Source organism: Pediculus humanus, genomic scaffold (assembly GCF_000006295.1).
Source record: "Pediculus humanus corporis 1103172107644 genomic scaffold, whole genome shotgun sequence".
Lineage (NCBI taxonomy): Eukaryota > Metazoa > Arthropoda > Insecta > Psocodea > Pediculidae > Pediculus > Pediculus humanus.
The window spans coordinates 174138-188102 of NW_002987255.1; the positions used below are offsets into that span (position 1 = coordinate 174138).

The 13965-nt window shown below is 26.6% G+C and overlaps 4 protein-coding genes across 4 annotated transcripts; 2 read left to right on the forward strand and 2 right to left on the reverse strand.

Moving 5' to 3' along the window:
* Positions 1–1702: 1702 nt before the first annotated feature.
* Positions 1703–2740, reverse strand: Phum_PHUM268760 (Cytochrome b561, putative; the record flags this gene model as incomplete). The annotated part of the gene is made up of 5 exons (XM_002426656.1): positions 1703–1859; positions 1954–2111; positions 2186–2397; positions 2471–2562; positions 2637–2740. The coding sequence occupies 5 exons, from the start codon at positions 2738–2740 to the stop codon at positions 1703–1705; spliced, it is 723 nt and encodes a 240-aa protein (XP_002426701.1).
* A 1613-nt stretch (positions 2741–4353) lies between these two features.
* Phum_PHUM268770 (retinoblastoma-binding protein, putative) lies at positions 4354–6480 on the forward strand (the record flags this gene model as incomplete). Its single annotated transcript, XM_002426657.1, has 6 exons — positions 4354–4372; positions 4532–4825; positions 5127–5509; positions 5675–5947; positions 6052–6186; positions 6301–6480. The coding sequence occupies 6 exons, from the start codon at positions 4354–4356 to the stop codon at positions 6478–6480; spliced, it is 1284 nt and encodes a 427-aa protein (XP_002426702.1).
* A 535-nt stretch (positions 6481–7015) lies between these two features.
* On the reverse strand, positions 7016–9142 carry Phum_PHUM268780 (retinoblastoma-binding protein, putative; the record flags this gene model as incomplete). Its single annotated transcript, XM_002426658.1, has 6 exons — positions 7016–7195; positions 7310–7444; positions 7549–7821; positions 7987–8369; positions 8671–8964; positions 9124–9142. The coding sequence occupies 6 exons, from the start codon at positions 9140–9142 to the stop codon at positions 7016–7018; spliced, it is 1284 nt and encodes a 427-aa protein (XP_002426703.1).
* A 369-nt stretch (positions 9143–9511) lies between these two features.
* Positions 9512–12833, forward strand: Phum_PHUM268790 (Macoilin, putative; the record flags this gene model as incomplete). Its single annotated transcript, XM_002426659.1, has 10 exons — positions 9512–9591; positions 9832–9973; positions 10136–10392; positions 10469–10665; positions 10755–10959; positions 11422–11568; positions 11662–12003; positions 12088–12383; positions 12475–12636; positions 12718–12833. The coding sequence occupies 10 exons, from the start codon at positions 9512–9514 to the stop codon at positions 12831–12833; spliced, it is 1944 nt and encodes a 647-aa protein (XP_002426704.1).
* Between the last annotated feature and the right edge of the window lie 1132 nt (positions 12834–13965).

Sequence of the window (13965 nt, forward strand, 5' to 3'; positions counted from 1 at the left end):
AAAAAAAAATTTTTTTTTTTAATCTGTTATAAAAATACTAAAAAAGGGAAATCCTGTGTCAGAAATATAACTTTTTATGCTATGCTTAATTAGAAATGATAATTAATGTAAAATATTTTAAAAGAAAATTTTTTTATTTTATTTGATTGAGAATATAAAAAATAATAATAATAATTAAATTAATGCGATTAATGAGAAAAAAATTTTTTTCCCGTAAATATAATTGAAAACATTTTAAGGTCAATAACAAAATAATGATGTTTAAAAAATTTAAAGAAAAATCGACTATTTATTTATTTTTTTTTTTCTTTTAACCTTCATGGATTTAAAAGGTCATTTTTAGAGCGTAAATTTTTAATAAATTAGTCAAAAAATAAAACATTAAAAAAAAAAAAAAAAGAAAAGCTATGAGCAGGAAAATTTATTTTAATTTACAAAAAATAAATGAAGGAAAAATGAAAAGAGAATATTATAGCATTTTTTTTTTGCTTTTATTTATTTTAAAAATTTAAAAGACCGATTAAATTTAAAAAAAAAAAAATTAATTTCAGTCAAATATAAAAAAAAAAAAAAAAATTTTTATGAATTAGTTGTCGCCCTAAAATTTAAACAAAGAGCAATAAAAATTTCTCTTTATCATATTCAAACATTTAAATTAGTAAAATAAAAAAAAAAAAATGTATGACGGAAATTATTGTCTCGGATATGAACTGATAAAACATATTAAAAAATTTTCAAATGTTGTTTAATATATATATGAAAAGAATTTTCCTAAATAAGAAATTTAAATTTAATTTAGTAGCAGATAATTTGAAGTCAATTTTTTTAAAATTAATGTTGAAATAATAATTGAAATAATAAAATCAAAGTTTTTAGGTTTTGAAAATTATGCATTTAATAAAAAAATAATTAAAAATAATCTAAAATTATAATTGTGATTGTGACTTTAAGTAACTTTTGAAAAAAAAAATGACGAAATTGTTCTATTAAAAATGTTAAAAAGAATTTACTAAATGAAAAAATTATTATTTCAAACAAAATTTAATTTTACTGCATTTCTAATTTTCTAATGCTAATATAATAATGTATAACTACATTTAATTTAAACAAGGAAAAATAATTTTTATTGGCAACTAATAAATTATGCAGACTAAAAATTATTAAATAAAAATATGCCAAAATACATTTTTGTGCCATCCATAACAAAACAAAAACAGGAATGGTTATTGGATTGACTTACTACAACCCCCTAAATTTTCCATAACCCATTTATTATATTATATATATATTTTATTTAATAAAATAAATTATACCACAAAATACATATAGAATTTAAAAATAAAAAAACATTTACATTTATAAAAACAAAGTAAAAATAATTAACAAAAAAAATAGTAATTATACATTAGGAAGCTGATAAAATACTTTACTTTTCAATAATTTTAAATAAATTTTTATAAAATCCAAAAAAATAATAACAGTATAAAAAAGTTAGTTTACTTTTTTAATAAAGTTAAATTAAAAATTTAAATACTGAATTCCTCACAGCCACAAAAAACATTAAATTCTTTAATTAAACAAACATAATAACAACAATGATAATAAAAAATAAAGCATTAGAAATTTAAAAATACAATACAATACTGATTGTATCAGTATAATACATGAATTAATAAATAAATGTTACTGATATTAAATTTACTCACTCATTAGAGGTCAAAAGCATTTCATCTTCAGGAAGAGGATGTCTCTTAAATTTGACCTCGGTAACTAAATGGACCACCAAACTTGTAAAGATAACAATTGTTACACCAATGCAGTTGACAAGTAATCCTTCTGATGAAAACTGACTGTAATCACTTTAATGAATACATAAAATACAATGGTGCTCTCAAATAATGTAATTACAATATAACTTTCTTTTTTTTTTTTTTTTTTACTTAATAAACCTACCTAACATTGAAAATTGCTTTTTCAGTGAGACCCAAAAGCGCTGATGCTGATGCACAAACAAAAGCATTAATTCCAAAGAAAACATGAATTGGATAGTAGGTGGCTCTTAAAGGAGCACTCAAAGTAGGATAAAGAAAAGACAACAAGCCAAAGACCCACTGAAAAAAAAATTTTTTCTTTTTCCTTTATCTTAATAAAAATAAATTACTTGATTAACAAAAATTTATGTCACCTGTAAAGCGAATAATATAACAGATGCTAATCCAAGCCATGAATGCAAGCTATACATGTTGGGTATGGGAGATGGAGATGCTAAATTATGTGAATCAAAAACTGCTTGCAATCCTATAATAGTAAATATAAAAGCCATTGCATTTATAAAAGCATGTGCAATTTTTAATTTCCGTTTGCGACTGTTCCTAAAAGATCTGTAAACCAATATTCCTGGAATATAAATGAAAATACATTTATTTATAATACTATCAACACATTTGCAAATGATAAATAATTTATGTACCGTTTGCGTATAAGAAAATCATTCCCATCATCATCAACAGGGGATGCCAATTGAATTCTAACTTAGGATTTGATGTCCATGTAAAGCCGCCCCTACAATAATTTAACTTAAAAAATCTCTGTTGCAAAAAAAATTATAATTTTTTCAAGAAAAAGAAAGTACTTACCTATAGGATCCCAACCAAATCGCTGTCAGAATTAAACCCAAGGCTCCTAAAGCCTCTGCCAATCCAAATAAAAAAGTAAATCCCTCTAAAGGTTTATTTTCCATTTTAATTTATTTATCCATATGCCAGTAAAAATATCCTCGAATGCCAATTGAGTTATGAATCGATTTGAGAAAGGCGCAAGATCAGCTTTACTTATCCAGCTTCTGAATGTCGAGTCACAATAATCGCACTAATGACAAAACACTACTGGCATAACTTTTTTGGTCCGTATCTTACGGCCTCAACACGTATTCAAAAAAAACCGTTAATATTATAACGGTGTATCTGTTACTGTCACGCTTTGTAGTTTTTTATATTGTTAAAAAAAACAAGTCTTGGTGTTAAAATACTTTATTTTCAAACTTTTAAAAGTTTTATTGTTGTTGTAAATTTATAAATTAAAAATACGCATTTTATGTACTAGGCTATATAATAATTAAATGTAAATTTAATAATATTTTTCAATTATTTTTTACAATAATTTTATCTGTCTGCAAAGCCGAAATTAAGACAAGAGAATAAGAAAATAAAAATTTTTTTCAAAAAACTAATTTATACTTTATTGTCATAAGTAATAAGGGTGAATTAATAAGAATTACATGTCAGTAATTAATTTTAATACTTTCTATATAATTACAAGGCATTTATTAAAACGCAAAATTTTTTAAATCAAGCAAATAAATTAATTAATAAAAATTGTGTTTAAAACGTGATATTAATTTAATAGAACGGTTTCATTCTAATAACTTTACCCCTCCATTGAGTTTCATAATCTTTAATATAGAACATATAAGTTTAAATGAAATGATTTAAACTCAAAACTTTCAAATATCAGGAAAATACTTCAAGGACGTTTAAAAATTTATAGCATTTAAAACTTACCTTTGGGGTATTTTTTATTATTCTTCCTATATGTTTCGAAAAAAAAACTGTCAAAAATTAACATTGAACTAATAACAATAATAATAATAATAAACTTTGGGCAAAAATTTTTTACAAATAACAATTTAATATTTCAAATATAATATCTATATCCAACATAAATAACTGAAAATAACTCACAAAAAAATCTTATTAATAATGAGAACAAATATGATTACGTCTCTTAATTTTACTAATAAGTAATTTCAAAACTGAACACTAATTTTTTATATTAACTAAAACCCGAAAAAAAAGAAAATTTTACAAAACGAAAAATTCCGTACCCGTTCATTTGTATACTTCAATAGTCTGAAAATTGCCGCCAAATTGGTGAGCGTTCAGAAATCATGTAATATTTTTACGACAAACAAATTTTTAAAAAATTAAAATTTTTCATTTCAGTAATAGTTAAAAAAAAAAAAATTATCAAATTAAAAAATAACAAAAAATTTTGATTTCATTACCAGTCGAAAAAAATTATAAAATTGTATTATTATTCAAAAAACTTTTGTCGAAATATACAAATTTTTTAGTTCAATAGAAGTAAAAAATAAGAATTTTACATTATATTTAACTTACCAACGTAGGATTCAATTAAAGGTTAGCAGGACGCGTAAATTTCGGTTGGATGCAATGCAATTTTTTTTTTTTTTTTTTTTTTAGTTTGACAACCTTATGCATCCTTGATCACAACAAGCCATCCATTCGCGGCAATTATAATTTTTATCTTGCGTGCGGCCGGTAGTCAATTAAAATGGGAGATAAAGATGGTGGTAAGTATTTACATATAATTAAATAGAAACGTTTCCGTCGTTCGGCTCTGAAATTGAAGTTTTACGGCAAAGAGGAGAATTTATGTAATTTAAGTTACGCTGACGATTCGGTTAAAGCGCTCGGAGTTTTGAATTTTTTTTTTTTTTTTTTTGTTACAGAAAATTTCGATGACGCCGTGGAAGAAAGAGTCATTAACGAAGAGTACAAAATATGGAAGAAAAATACGCCTTTCTTATACGACCTAGTGATGACCCATGCATTAGAATGGCCCTCTTTGACTGCTCAATGGTTAATTGATGTAACACGTCCAGAAGGAAAAGATTATTCTATTCATCGGTTAATATTAGGAACGCACACATCGGACGAGCAAAATCACCTATTAATTGCCAGTGTCCAACTTCCCAATGAAGATGCTCAGTTTGATGCCTCACATTATGATAATGAAAGAGGAGGTAAGTCAATTATTTAAAAAGTTTTAAAAAAAAAAAATAATAATAATGTATGGCACTTCAAAATTTTAAAATGTAGTAAAATTGCATCAGTTTTTTTTTTTTTTTTTTTTTTTTTTATTACATTCAACATTTTATTAACACAACCAATAACCATTGCAATACAATAAAAATTAATTATGAAATATTTTTCATGCAATATTAAACTATTTATGCCATTATCATTGGCACACTTTCTTTCTTATTTATCAGAACTGGAGCTGTAAAAGAAATTATGAAAATTGAAAAAAAAATGCTGTTTTAGAATTTGGAGGCTTTGGTTCAGTTAGTGGAAAGATTGAAATAGAAATAAAAATAAATCATGAAGGAGAAGTAAACAGAGCTAGATATATGCCACAGAATCCATGTGTAATAGCTACAAAAACACCATCCAGTGATGTATTGGTTTTTGATTACACTAAGCATCCTTCTAAACCTGATCCAAGTGGAGAATGTCATCCTGACTTGAGACTCAGGGGTCATCAGAAGGAGGGATATGGACTTTCATGGAATCCTAATCTTAATGGGTATCTGTTAAGTGCTTCAGATGATCACACCATCTGTCTTTGGGACATAAATGCAACACCCAAAGAAAATCGTGTTATAGATGCTAAAACTATATTTACTGGACACACTGCAGTAGTGGAAGTAAGTTGTTTGACAATCACATTTATATTTTTTTTTTTTTTTTTTTTTTAATTTAATAAAGTATAGCTAAATTGTTAAATTTTGGTCTTACATGTGACATTTTAAACATTATTTACATAGGTTTTACATAAATACTCAGGTTTTTTTTTTTTTTTTTGTTTTAAGGATGTTGCATGGCATCTACTTCATGAATCACTTTTTGGTTCAGTAGCAGATGATCAAAAGCTTATGATATGGGACACTCGTTGCAACAATACTTCTAGGCCATCTCATACAGTAGATGCTCACACTGCAGAAGTAAACTGTTTGTCTTTCAACCCTTATTCTGAATTTATTCTAGCTACTGGCAGTGCAGATAAAACTGTGGCTCTTTGGGATCTAAGAAACTTAAAACTAAAATTACATTCCTTTGAATCTCACAAGGATGAAATATTTCAAGTTAGTTTCTTTTGATAGTTTTTCTTCTTTTTTTTTAAAAATATTTAGGAAATTTACAAGTTACGATTTGTTGAAAATATTACAAATTTATTTATCCTGCACAGGTTCAGTGGTCGCCTCATAATGAGACCATTTTAGCCTCAAGTGGAACTGATAGAAGATTACACGTTTGGGACCTGAGTAAAATAGGAGAAGAGCAATCAGCAGAAGATGCTGAGGATGGACCTCCTGAACTTTTGGTACAGTACAAATTATTGTTAAAAAAAAAAAAAAAAAAAAAATCAAATGTTAAATTTAAAAAAATTAAAGGCGTTACCTAACGTATTTTTTTTATTTTATCTTATGAATTCTAGTTTATTCATGGTGGCCACACAGCTAAAATTTCAGATTTTTCATGGAATCACAATGAGCAATGGGTTATATGTTCTGTATCGGAGGATAACATAATGCAAGTTTGGCAAATGGCTGAAAATATTTACAATGATGAAGAACCGGAAACATCCGCATCCGAACTTGAAGCGGTGGCCACTTAAATCTTATTACATTAATTTAAAATAATGTTTATTCTATGGTCAATGAGAGACTGTTTTTTATATTTTTACTTATTTTGTATTCTATTATGTTGAATAAATTAAATTATATATAAAGTATTCCGTTATATTAATTTTTATTATTTTGTTTTTCCTAATTTTTGAGTAAAATTTCCGTGATAAAAACTAATAAATTTGCCAAGTACTATTGACACGTAGTAATAAAATACTAAATAGAAAGTAAAAAATGTTATTTGGGGCTTATATTATCGGTGTATTTATAACATTTTAATAAAAATTGAACAAAATTTTTATTTTCCTGTTAGGATGTTTTTTTTCAAATTCAAATTATGGCCGATAATTCTTTAAAAAATAGGAAAAAGAGAGAAAATTAAGTATTTAGTTACCAACACATAGTATATTTACAAAAAAATATAAAACTATCAAAATACACAATATTTGACACAGTACATTACACTTAAAATTAGATGAAAACAAAAAATTAAAATAAACGTTAAAAATTAATATAAATTAAAATTTAGGTAGCCACCGCTTCGAGTTCGGATGCGGATGTTTCCGGTTCTTCATCATTATAAATATTTTCAGCCATTTGCCAAACTTGCATTATGTTATCCTCCGATACAGAACATATAACCCATTGCTCATTGTGATTCCATGAAAAATCTGAAATTTTAGCTGTGTGGCCACCATGAATAAACTAGAATTCATAAGATAAAATAAAAAAAATACGTTAGGTAACGCCTTTAATTTTTTTAAATTTAACATTTGATTTTTTTTTTTTTTTTTTTTTTAACAATAATTTGTACTGTACCAAAAGTTCAGGAGGTCCATCCTCAGCATCTTCTGCTGATTGCTCTTCTCCTATTTTACTCAGGTCCCAAACGTGTAATCTTCTATCAGTTCCACTTGAGGCTAAAATGGTCTCATTATGAGGCGACCACTGAACCTGTGCAGGATAAATAAATTTGTAATATTTTCAACAAATCGTAACTTGTAAATTTCCTAAATATTTTTAAAAAAAAAGAAGAAAAACTATCAAAAGAAACTAACTTGAAATATTTCATCCTTGTGAGATTCAAAGGAATGTAATTTTAGTTTTAAGTTTCTTAGATCCCAAAGAGCCACAGTTTTATCTGCACTGCCAGTAGCTAGAATAAATTCAGAATAAGGGTTGAAAGACAAACAGTTTACTTCTGCAGTGTGAGCATCTACTGTATGAGATGGCCTAGAAGTATTGTTGCAACGAGTGTCCCATATCATAAGCTTTTGATCATCTGCTACTGAACCAAAAAGTGATTCATGAAGTAGATGCCATGCAACATCCTTAAAACAAAAAAAAAAAAAAAAACCTGAGTATTTATGTAAAACCTATGTAAATAATGTTTAAAATGTCACATGTAAGACCAAAATTTAACAATTTAGCTATACTTTATTAAATTAAAAAAAAAAAAAAAAAAAAAATATAAATGTGATTGTCAAACAACTTACTTCCACTACTGCAGTGTGTCCAGTAAATATAGTTTTAGCATCTATAACACGATTTTCTTTGGGTGTTGCATTTATGTCCCAAAGACAGATGGTGTGATCATCTGAAGCACTTAACAGATACCCATTAAGATTAGGATTCCATGAAAGTCCATATCCCTCCTTCTGATGACCCCTGAGTCTCAAGTCAGGATGACATTCTCCACTTGGATCAGGTTTAGAAGGATGCTTAGTGTAATCAAAAACCAATACATCACTGGATGGTGTTTTTGTAGCTATTACACATGGATTCTGTGGCATATATCTAGCTCTGTTTACTTCTCCTTCATGATTTATTTTTATTTCTATTTCAATCTTTCCACTAACTGAACCAAAGCCTCCAAATTCTAAAACAGCATTTTTTTTTCAATTTTCATAATTTCTTTTACAGCTCCAGTTCTGATAAATAAGAAAGAAAGTGTGCCAATGATAATGGCATAAATAGTTTAATATTGCATGAAAAATATTTCATAATTAATTTTTATTGTATTGCAATGGTTATTGGTTGTGTTAATAAAATGTTGAATGTAATAAAAAAAAAAAAAAAAAAAAAAAAAACTGATGCAATTTTACTACATTTTAAAATTTTGAAGTGCCATACATTATTATTATTTTTTTTTTTTAAAACTTTTTAAATAATTGACTTACCTCCTCTTTCATTATCATAATGTGAGGCATCAAACTGAGCATCTTCATTGGGAAGTTGGACACTGGCAATTAATAGGTGATTTTGCTCGTCCGATGTGTGCGTTCCTAATATTAACCGATGAATAGAATAATCTTTTCCTTCTGGACGTGTTACATCAATTAACCATTGAGCAGTCAAAGAGGGCCATTCTAATGCATGGGTCATCACTAGGTCGTATAAGAAAGGCGTATTTTTCTTCCATATTTTGTACTCTTCGTTAATGACTCTTTCTTCCACGGCGTCATCGAAATTCTCTGTAACAAAAAAAAAAAAAAAAAAATTCAAAACTCCGAGCGCTTTAACCGAATCGTCAGCGTAACTTAAATTACATAAATTCTCCTCTTTGCCGTAAAACTTCAATTTCAGAGCCGAACGACGGAAACGTTTCTATTTAATTATATGTAAATACTTACCACCATCTTTATCTCCCATTTTAATTGACTACCGGCCGCACGCAAGATAAAAATTATAATTGCCGCGAATGGATGGCTTGTTGTGATCAAGGATGCATAAGGTTGTCAAACTAAAAAAAAAAAAAAAAAAAAAATTGCATTGCATCCAACCGAAATTTACGCGTCCTGCTAACCTTTAATTGAATCCTACGTTGGTAAGTTAAATACAATGTAATTCTTTATTTTTTTAGTTGAGTACAATTGCGTTTTATTATACGGGGAAATTTTATTGTTTTTAGGCAATGACAACAAATAAAGCTTAAGACGTTGTGTTAACGGTACAAATTTTTTTTATTTATGGTTTACTGTGAATGCATTGCATATACTATCAGCGATTGTCCCGAAGAATATGAAGAGGAGAAATGCCGAAGGTGGCAAATTTCGGAGACCTTTAAAGCGACCCAAAATAACTGAAGGTATATCCGGAAGGTAAGCATTTCTAACTACTTATTTGCTTCAAAATGGCTGGTTTTCAGAAAATTTAGCATAACACAACAATATTTTATTTTTATTTTTATATGAATATTATATCGATTTTATATTTATGGAGAATTTATTTTAGGCAAAATTTTTTAAATTGCGTTTACGATGATGAATTATAATAATAATAATTAATATTTCTCTCATCATCATGTTGTAGCTAAGGTTTTTTTTTTTTTTTTTTTTTAGCTCTCTTCTATATGCAAAATTTCTTACATTATGGGCTATTATACTTTTTATTGACTTTATTGTGGAATTTCGTTTTGAGTTTCTTTGGCCATTTTGGCTATTATTACGTAGTGTGTATGATTCATTCAAATACCAGGGTTTGGTAAGTATAATCTGTATTTAATTTCTTTTGATATGACAGTGGTTTGAAAAAATATTATTTGTAATATTTAAACTTAATTTTAGAAAAACATTTGTGCACTTTTTCATGTAGATTTATATAATGTTTTAAATTTTTTTTAAAAAAAACCTTAATGATTTTCAGGCATTCTCAGCTTTATTTGTTTGTATAGCTGCAACTTCAGACATGATATGCTTTTTCTTCATACCAGTTCACTGGTTATTTTTTTTAGCAAGTACTTATGTTTGGGTACAATATGTTTGGCACACTGAAAAAGGAATATGCTTGCCTACTGTGGTGTTGTGCATACTTTTTGTTTATGTTGAAGCCATGATTCGTTTGAGACATTTCAAACATTTTCCATCTCACATGGATTTGTGTAGACCCTTTGCAGCTCATTGGTATGTATTTTCTTCATAACTACATACTTGAGAGGATAAATCAATTGTAATAATTTTTGTCATAAAATTTTTTCAGTATTGGTTATCCTGTAGTAACATTTGGGTTTGGATTTAAAAGTTATGTGGGTTATCGAATCAGGCAAAAAAAGCAAAAAGAAGTTGCTAAGGAAAATGAATTTTACATGCAATTAATTCAACAAGCATTGCCTATTCAAGAAGATTTGGCTAATGCTCCTGAATTACTGAATGTAACAAATTCAGAAAAAATTAGAGGTATGTAGTTTTTTAAAAATCATAAAATAATTATTTTATCAGTGTGCATTTATATATATTTTTATATTTAATTTTTATTTATTTTTCAGGTAGCCTTAGTTCAACTGAATCTGATACAGGGAAGATATGTGAAGGATTTAGTATAGGCCCAGTACAGTTAAAAATTATTGGTAAAAATTATCATAGAAAGTCTTGTGACAAAGATTTAGAAAAGGATCGACAAGAAAAAAAAGTAGTACATATTAGTTTAAATAATTCTGTAAATTCTGAAATGGAAGGCACTGAAAAGCTTAAGTAAGTATTTTTCAAAGGACTAAATATTAAAATGGGATGGGTTAAAATTAACATATTAATGAATAATTTTTCTTTCTCATTTAAAAAATTAATTTTTTGAAGTTTCTTCTACATTGTGTAATGTATTGTTTTACATATTTAAAAAGTGTAAGCAAATAAATAACTGTTTAATCAAGGGTTTAAGCTCGTCAAGCCAAAAATACGTCATAGACCACCAAAATAATCCAATTCAAATTGTTTTTTTTTTTTTTTTTTTTCATTAATGAATCAATGTAGAGCTGATGATTTATTTGATAATTATAATTTTATTTCAATTTTATTATTTTACGTTGAAACACAAAAAAAACATTGAAATAGGAAAAAAATATTTTATCGACATGATATATTTCAATTTATTTTAATTTTGAATATATTGAACACCATATTTATATAAAATTAAAGGGTTTTTTTTGTATTATTTAGAACTCAGGATAAAATAAATAAGGGGAATCTCAACAAGTCTGTCTCAGAATACACAAATAATAATCATAAAGAAAAAAAGAATAAATCAAATAAAGAAGGGCATTCAGATGCGAATGGAATTGGTTATAAAGATGAATACTTACTAAGGTCAGATAATTAAATATAGTATAAAAAAGAAAAAATCTTAAATTACTTGAAATAAATTTTAAATTTGTATTAATTTTTTTTTTATTATAATAGGCTAGAAAATGATGTTAAAAAACTTAAAGTAGATTTGCAAATTAGTAAACAGTCAGAAGGAGAACTTCGTAGCCAATTAAGTAATATAACTCTAAGTGAACGTACAACAAAAACAGAACTGACTCAGTTACAACATCTTAATGAAGATTTGCAAACTCGACTTCATAGCCTTGTTTCTGGTCGGCAATTGGATAAACAAACAATGAGTCAGTTGGAAAAAAAACTTGCTGAAGAGCGAAGAGCGCGCGGGTCGTGCGAAGCTCAGCTAGCAGCTGAAAGAAAAGCAAAGAAGGCAGAAGAAGCTGCTGCAGCTCAAGCCATAGCAATGGCAACGTTGAATAAGTTTGTTTCTTTTAAATAAAAAAAAAAAATTTAAATTTTATTTTATAACTGCTGCTCATAATTTTATTTGATTGAAATTTTTAGAGGAGAATGCACGGAAATGTGTCGATCAAAAAGACGAGAATTTGAAGCTGATATCAAACAGCTTAGAAGAGAATTAAAACTGAAAGAAGAAAGAATTTTAGCCAGCGATAGAGAAATACAAAGTTTACGGCAATATAATGAAAATCATAATGAGAAAGAAATAATAATGTCTGCTCTAGCAGCAATGCAAGAAAAAAATGCTCACCTTGAGAATAGTTTAAGTGCGGAAACAAAAATTAAATTAGATCTGTTTTCTGCTTTGGGAGAAGCTAAAAGACAGCTCGAACTTCGTGAAAGTATGTTTTTTATTTTATCACTAATATATATTTGTATATAATTTTTGCATTTCTTCCTTTAAAAAAAAATTTTTGTCAAAAACTGTTTAAGGTCATATACGAAATCAAGAAAAGGAACTGGAAGAATTAAAAGGAAAAATGGCACAAGTTTTGGCTGTAATGCCTAATGAATCATTTTGTTCTTCTCCTGTTCCTTCTTCGGGAACTTCAAAATTCAGACTGTCAGATCGTCACATTCATTGTTTTTCAAAAGGTAATTATTTTACACTACATATGAGGTGATTTTATGATGAGGTTTTTCTGAAATTTTTTTTTTTTTTTTTTACAGATGGAGGTTTTAACGCGCTGAAAAATTATCACGGCTTAACAGAAAATTCCGTATCGACATTAGATCCAAATGCCACCGCATACACTCCTAAAGGAGCTCTGGTCACATCCACGGAAGCTTAAAAATCAAGAAGGTAAGTAAATAATTTTTTTTTTTTTGACTAAATTATAATATTTAATAATTGTCCAATAAGAGAACTTTATTCTGTCTTATTTTTATTCAAAATTCTTCTGATAGTTTCTTCAATAAATTTAAAAATGTTAGTATTTTATAATATATTATAAAAATGCCTGCATGTAATATGTTAACAAAATATTTCTATGTAATTAACAATTTGAAATGGGAGTAATAGTAAAAAAGTGATTCCACAAGAATTAGGCTCTTAAAGTCATTTTAAAATTTATAAACTCAAAATGAAAATGAAAAATAACATAATTATTGAAAACAAGAGTAATTTATAATTGTCTTCTTGTTGTCATCTGTTTGAATTGATAAATTCTCATTTATGTTAATTAAGGTTCAGTCATTAGGTTCAAAATAATTGAATTTCAGCCAGGTTACCTCCAAAAATTACACTCAAAGTTGATTGTCTACATGTATTTTTATTTTAGGTACTAAAATCCAGTTTTTAAAATTATTTTTTGCATATTATGTCCTGAACCATCACCGGTGAAATGAAAAGGTTTATTTGCCTGGAAAAAATGTTCAATGAAAGGTAATTAAATTTGAAAAAAAAAAAATTGTAAATTTTGCTTATTGTAATTTATTTCTAATTCATTAAATTCTATTTATTCATTAAATTAAACAAAAAAATTTTTATTTTTATATTAGAGCAAAACACTACTTGACTAAATATTTAGTTTCTATTAGACATGTGTGTTATTTGTTTTATAATGGCATAGTCATAACAAATGATTTGTTGTTTACGTCATGATATCTTTAACGACAATGTTTAAATATTATATGGAATTGAACGTTTAATTAATTTTTTAAAGAATTCGATATTTGAGAATTTTATCTATTTATTATTATTATTATTATTATTATGATTTAATATTCATTTAATGTAAATGACTTGAATGCTTTTACTGTACTCTATAAAGTTTCGGCATTCAATCTTTTTTAAGGTCCCATTTATTGCCGTGGCAATAGATTTTTTTTTTTTTATATTTTATTTTAATTTTTTATTTTTTTATTTATTTATATTTCCGTTCAAAAAGTTATTTATAAAACTATATGTATATACATTTTATT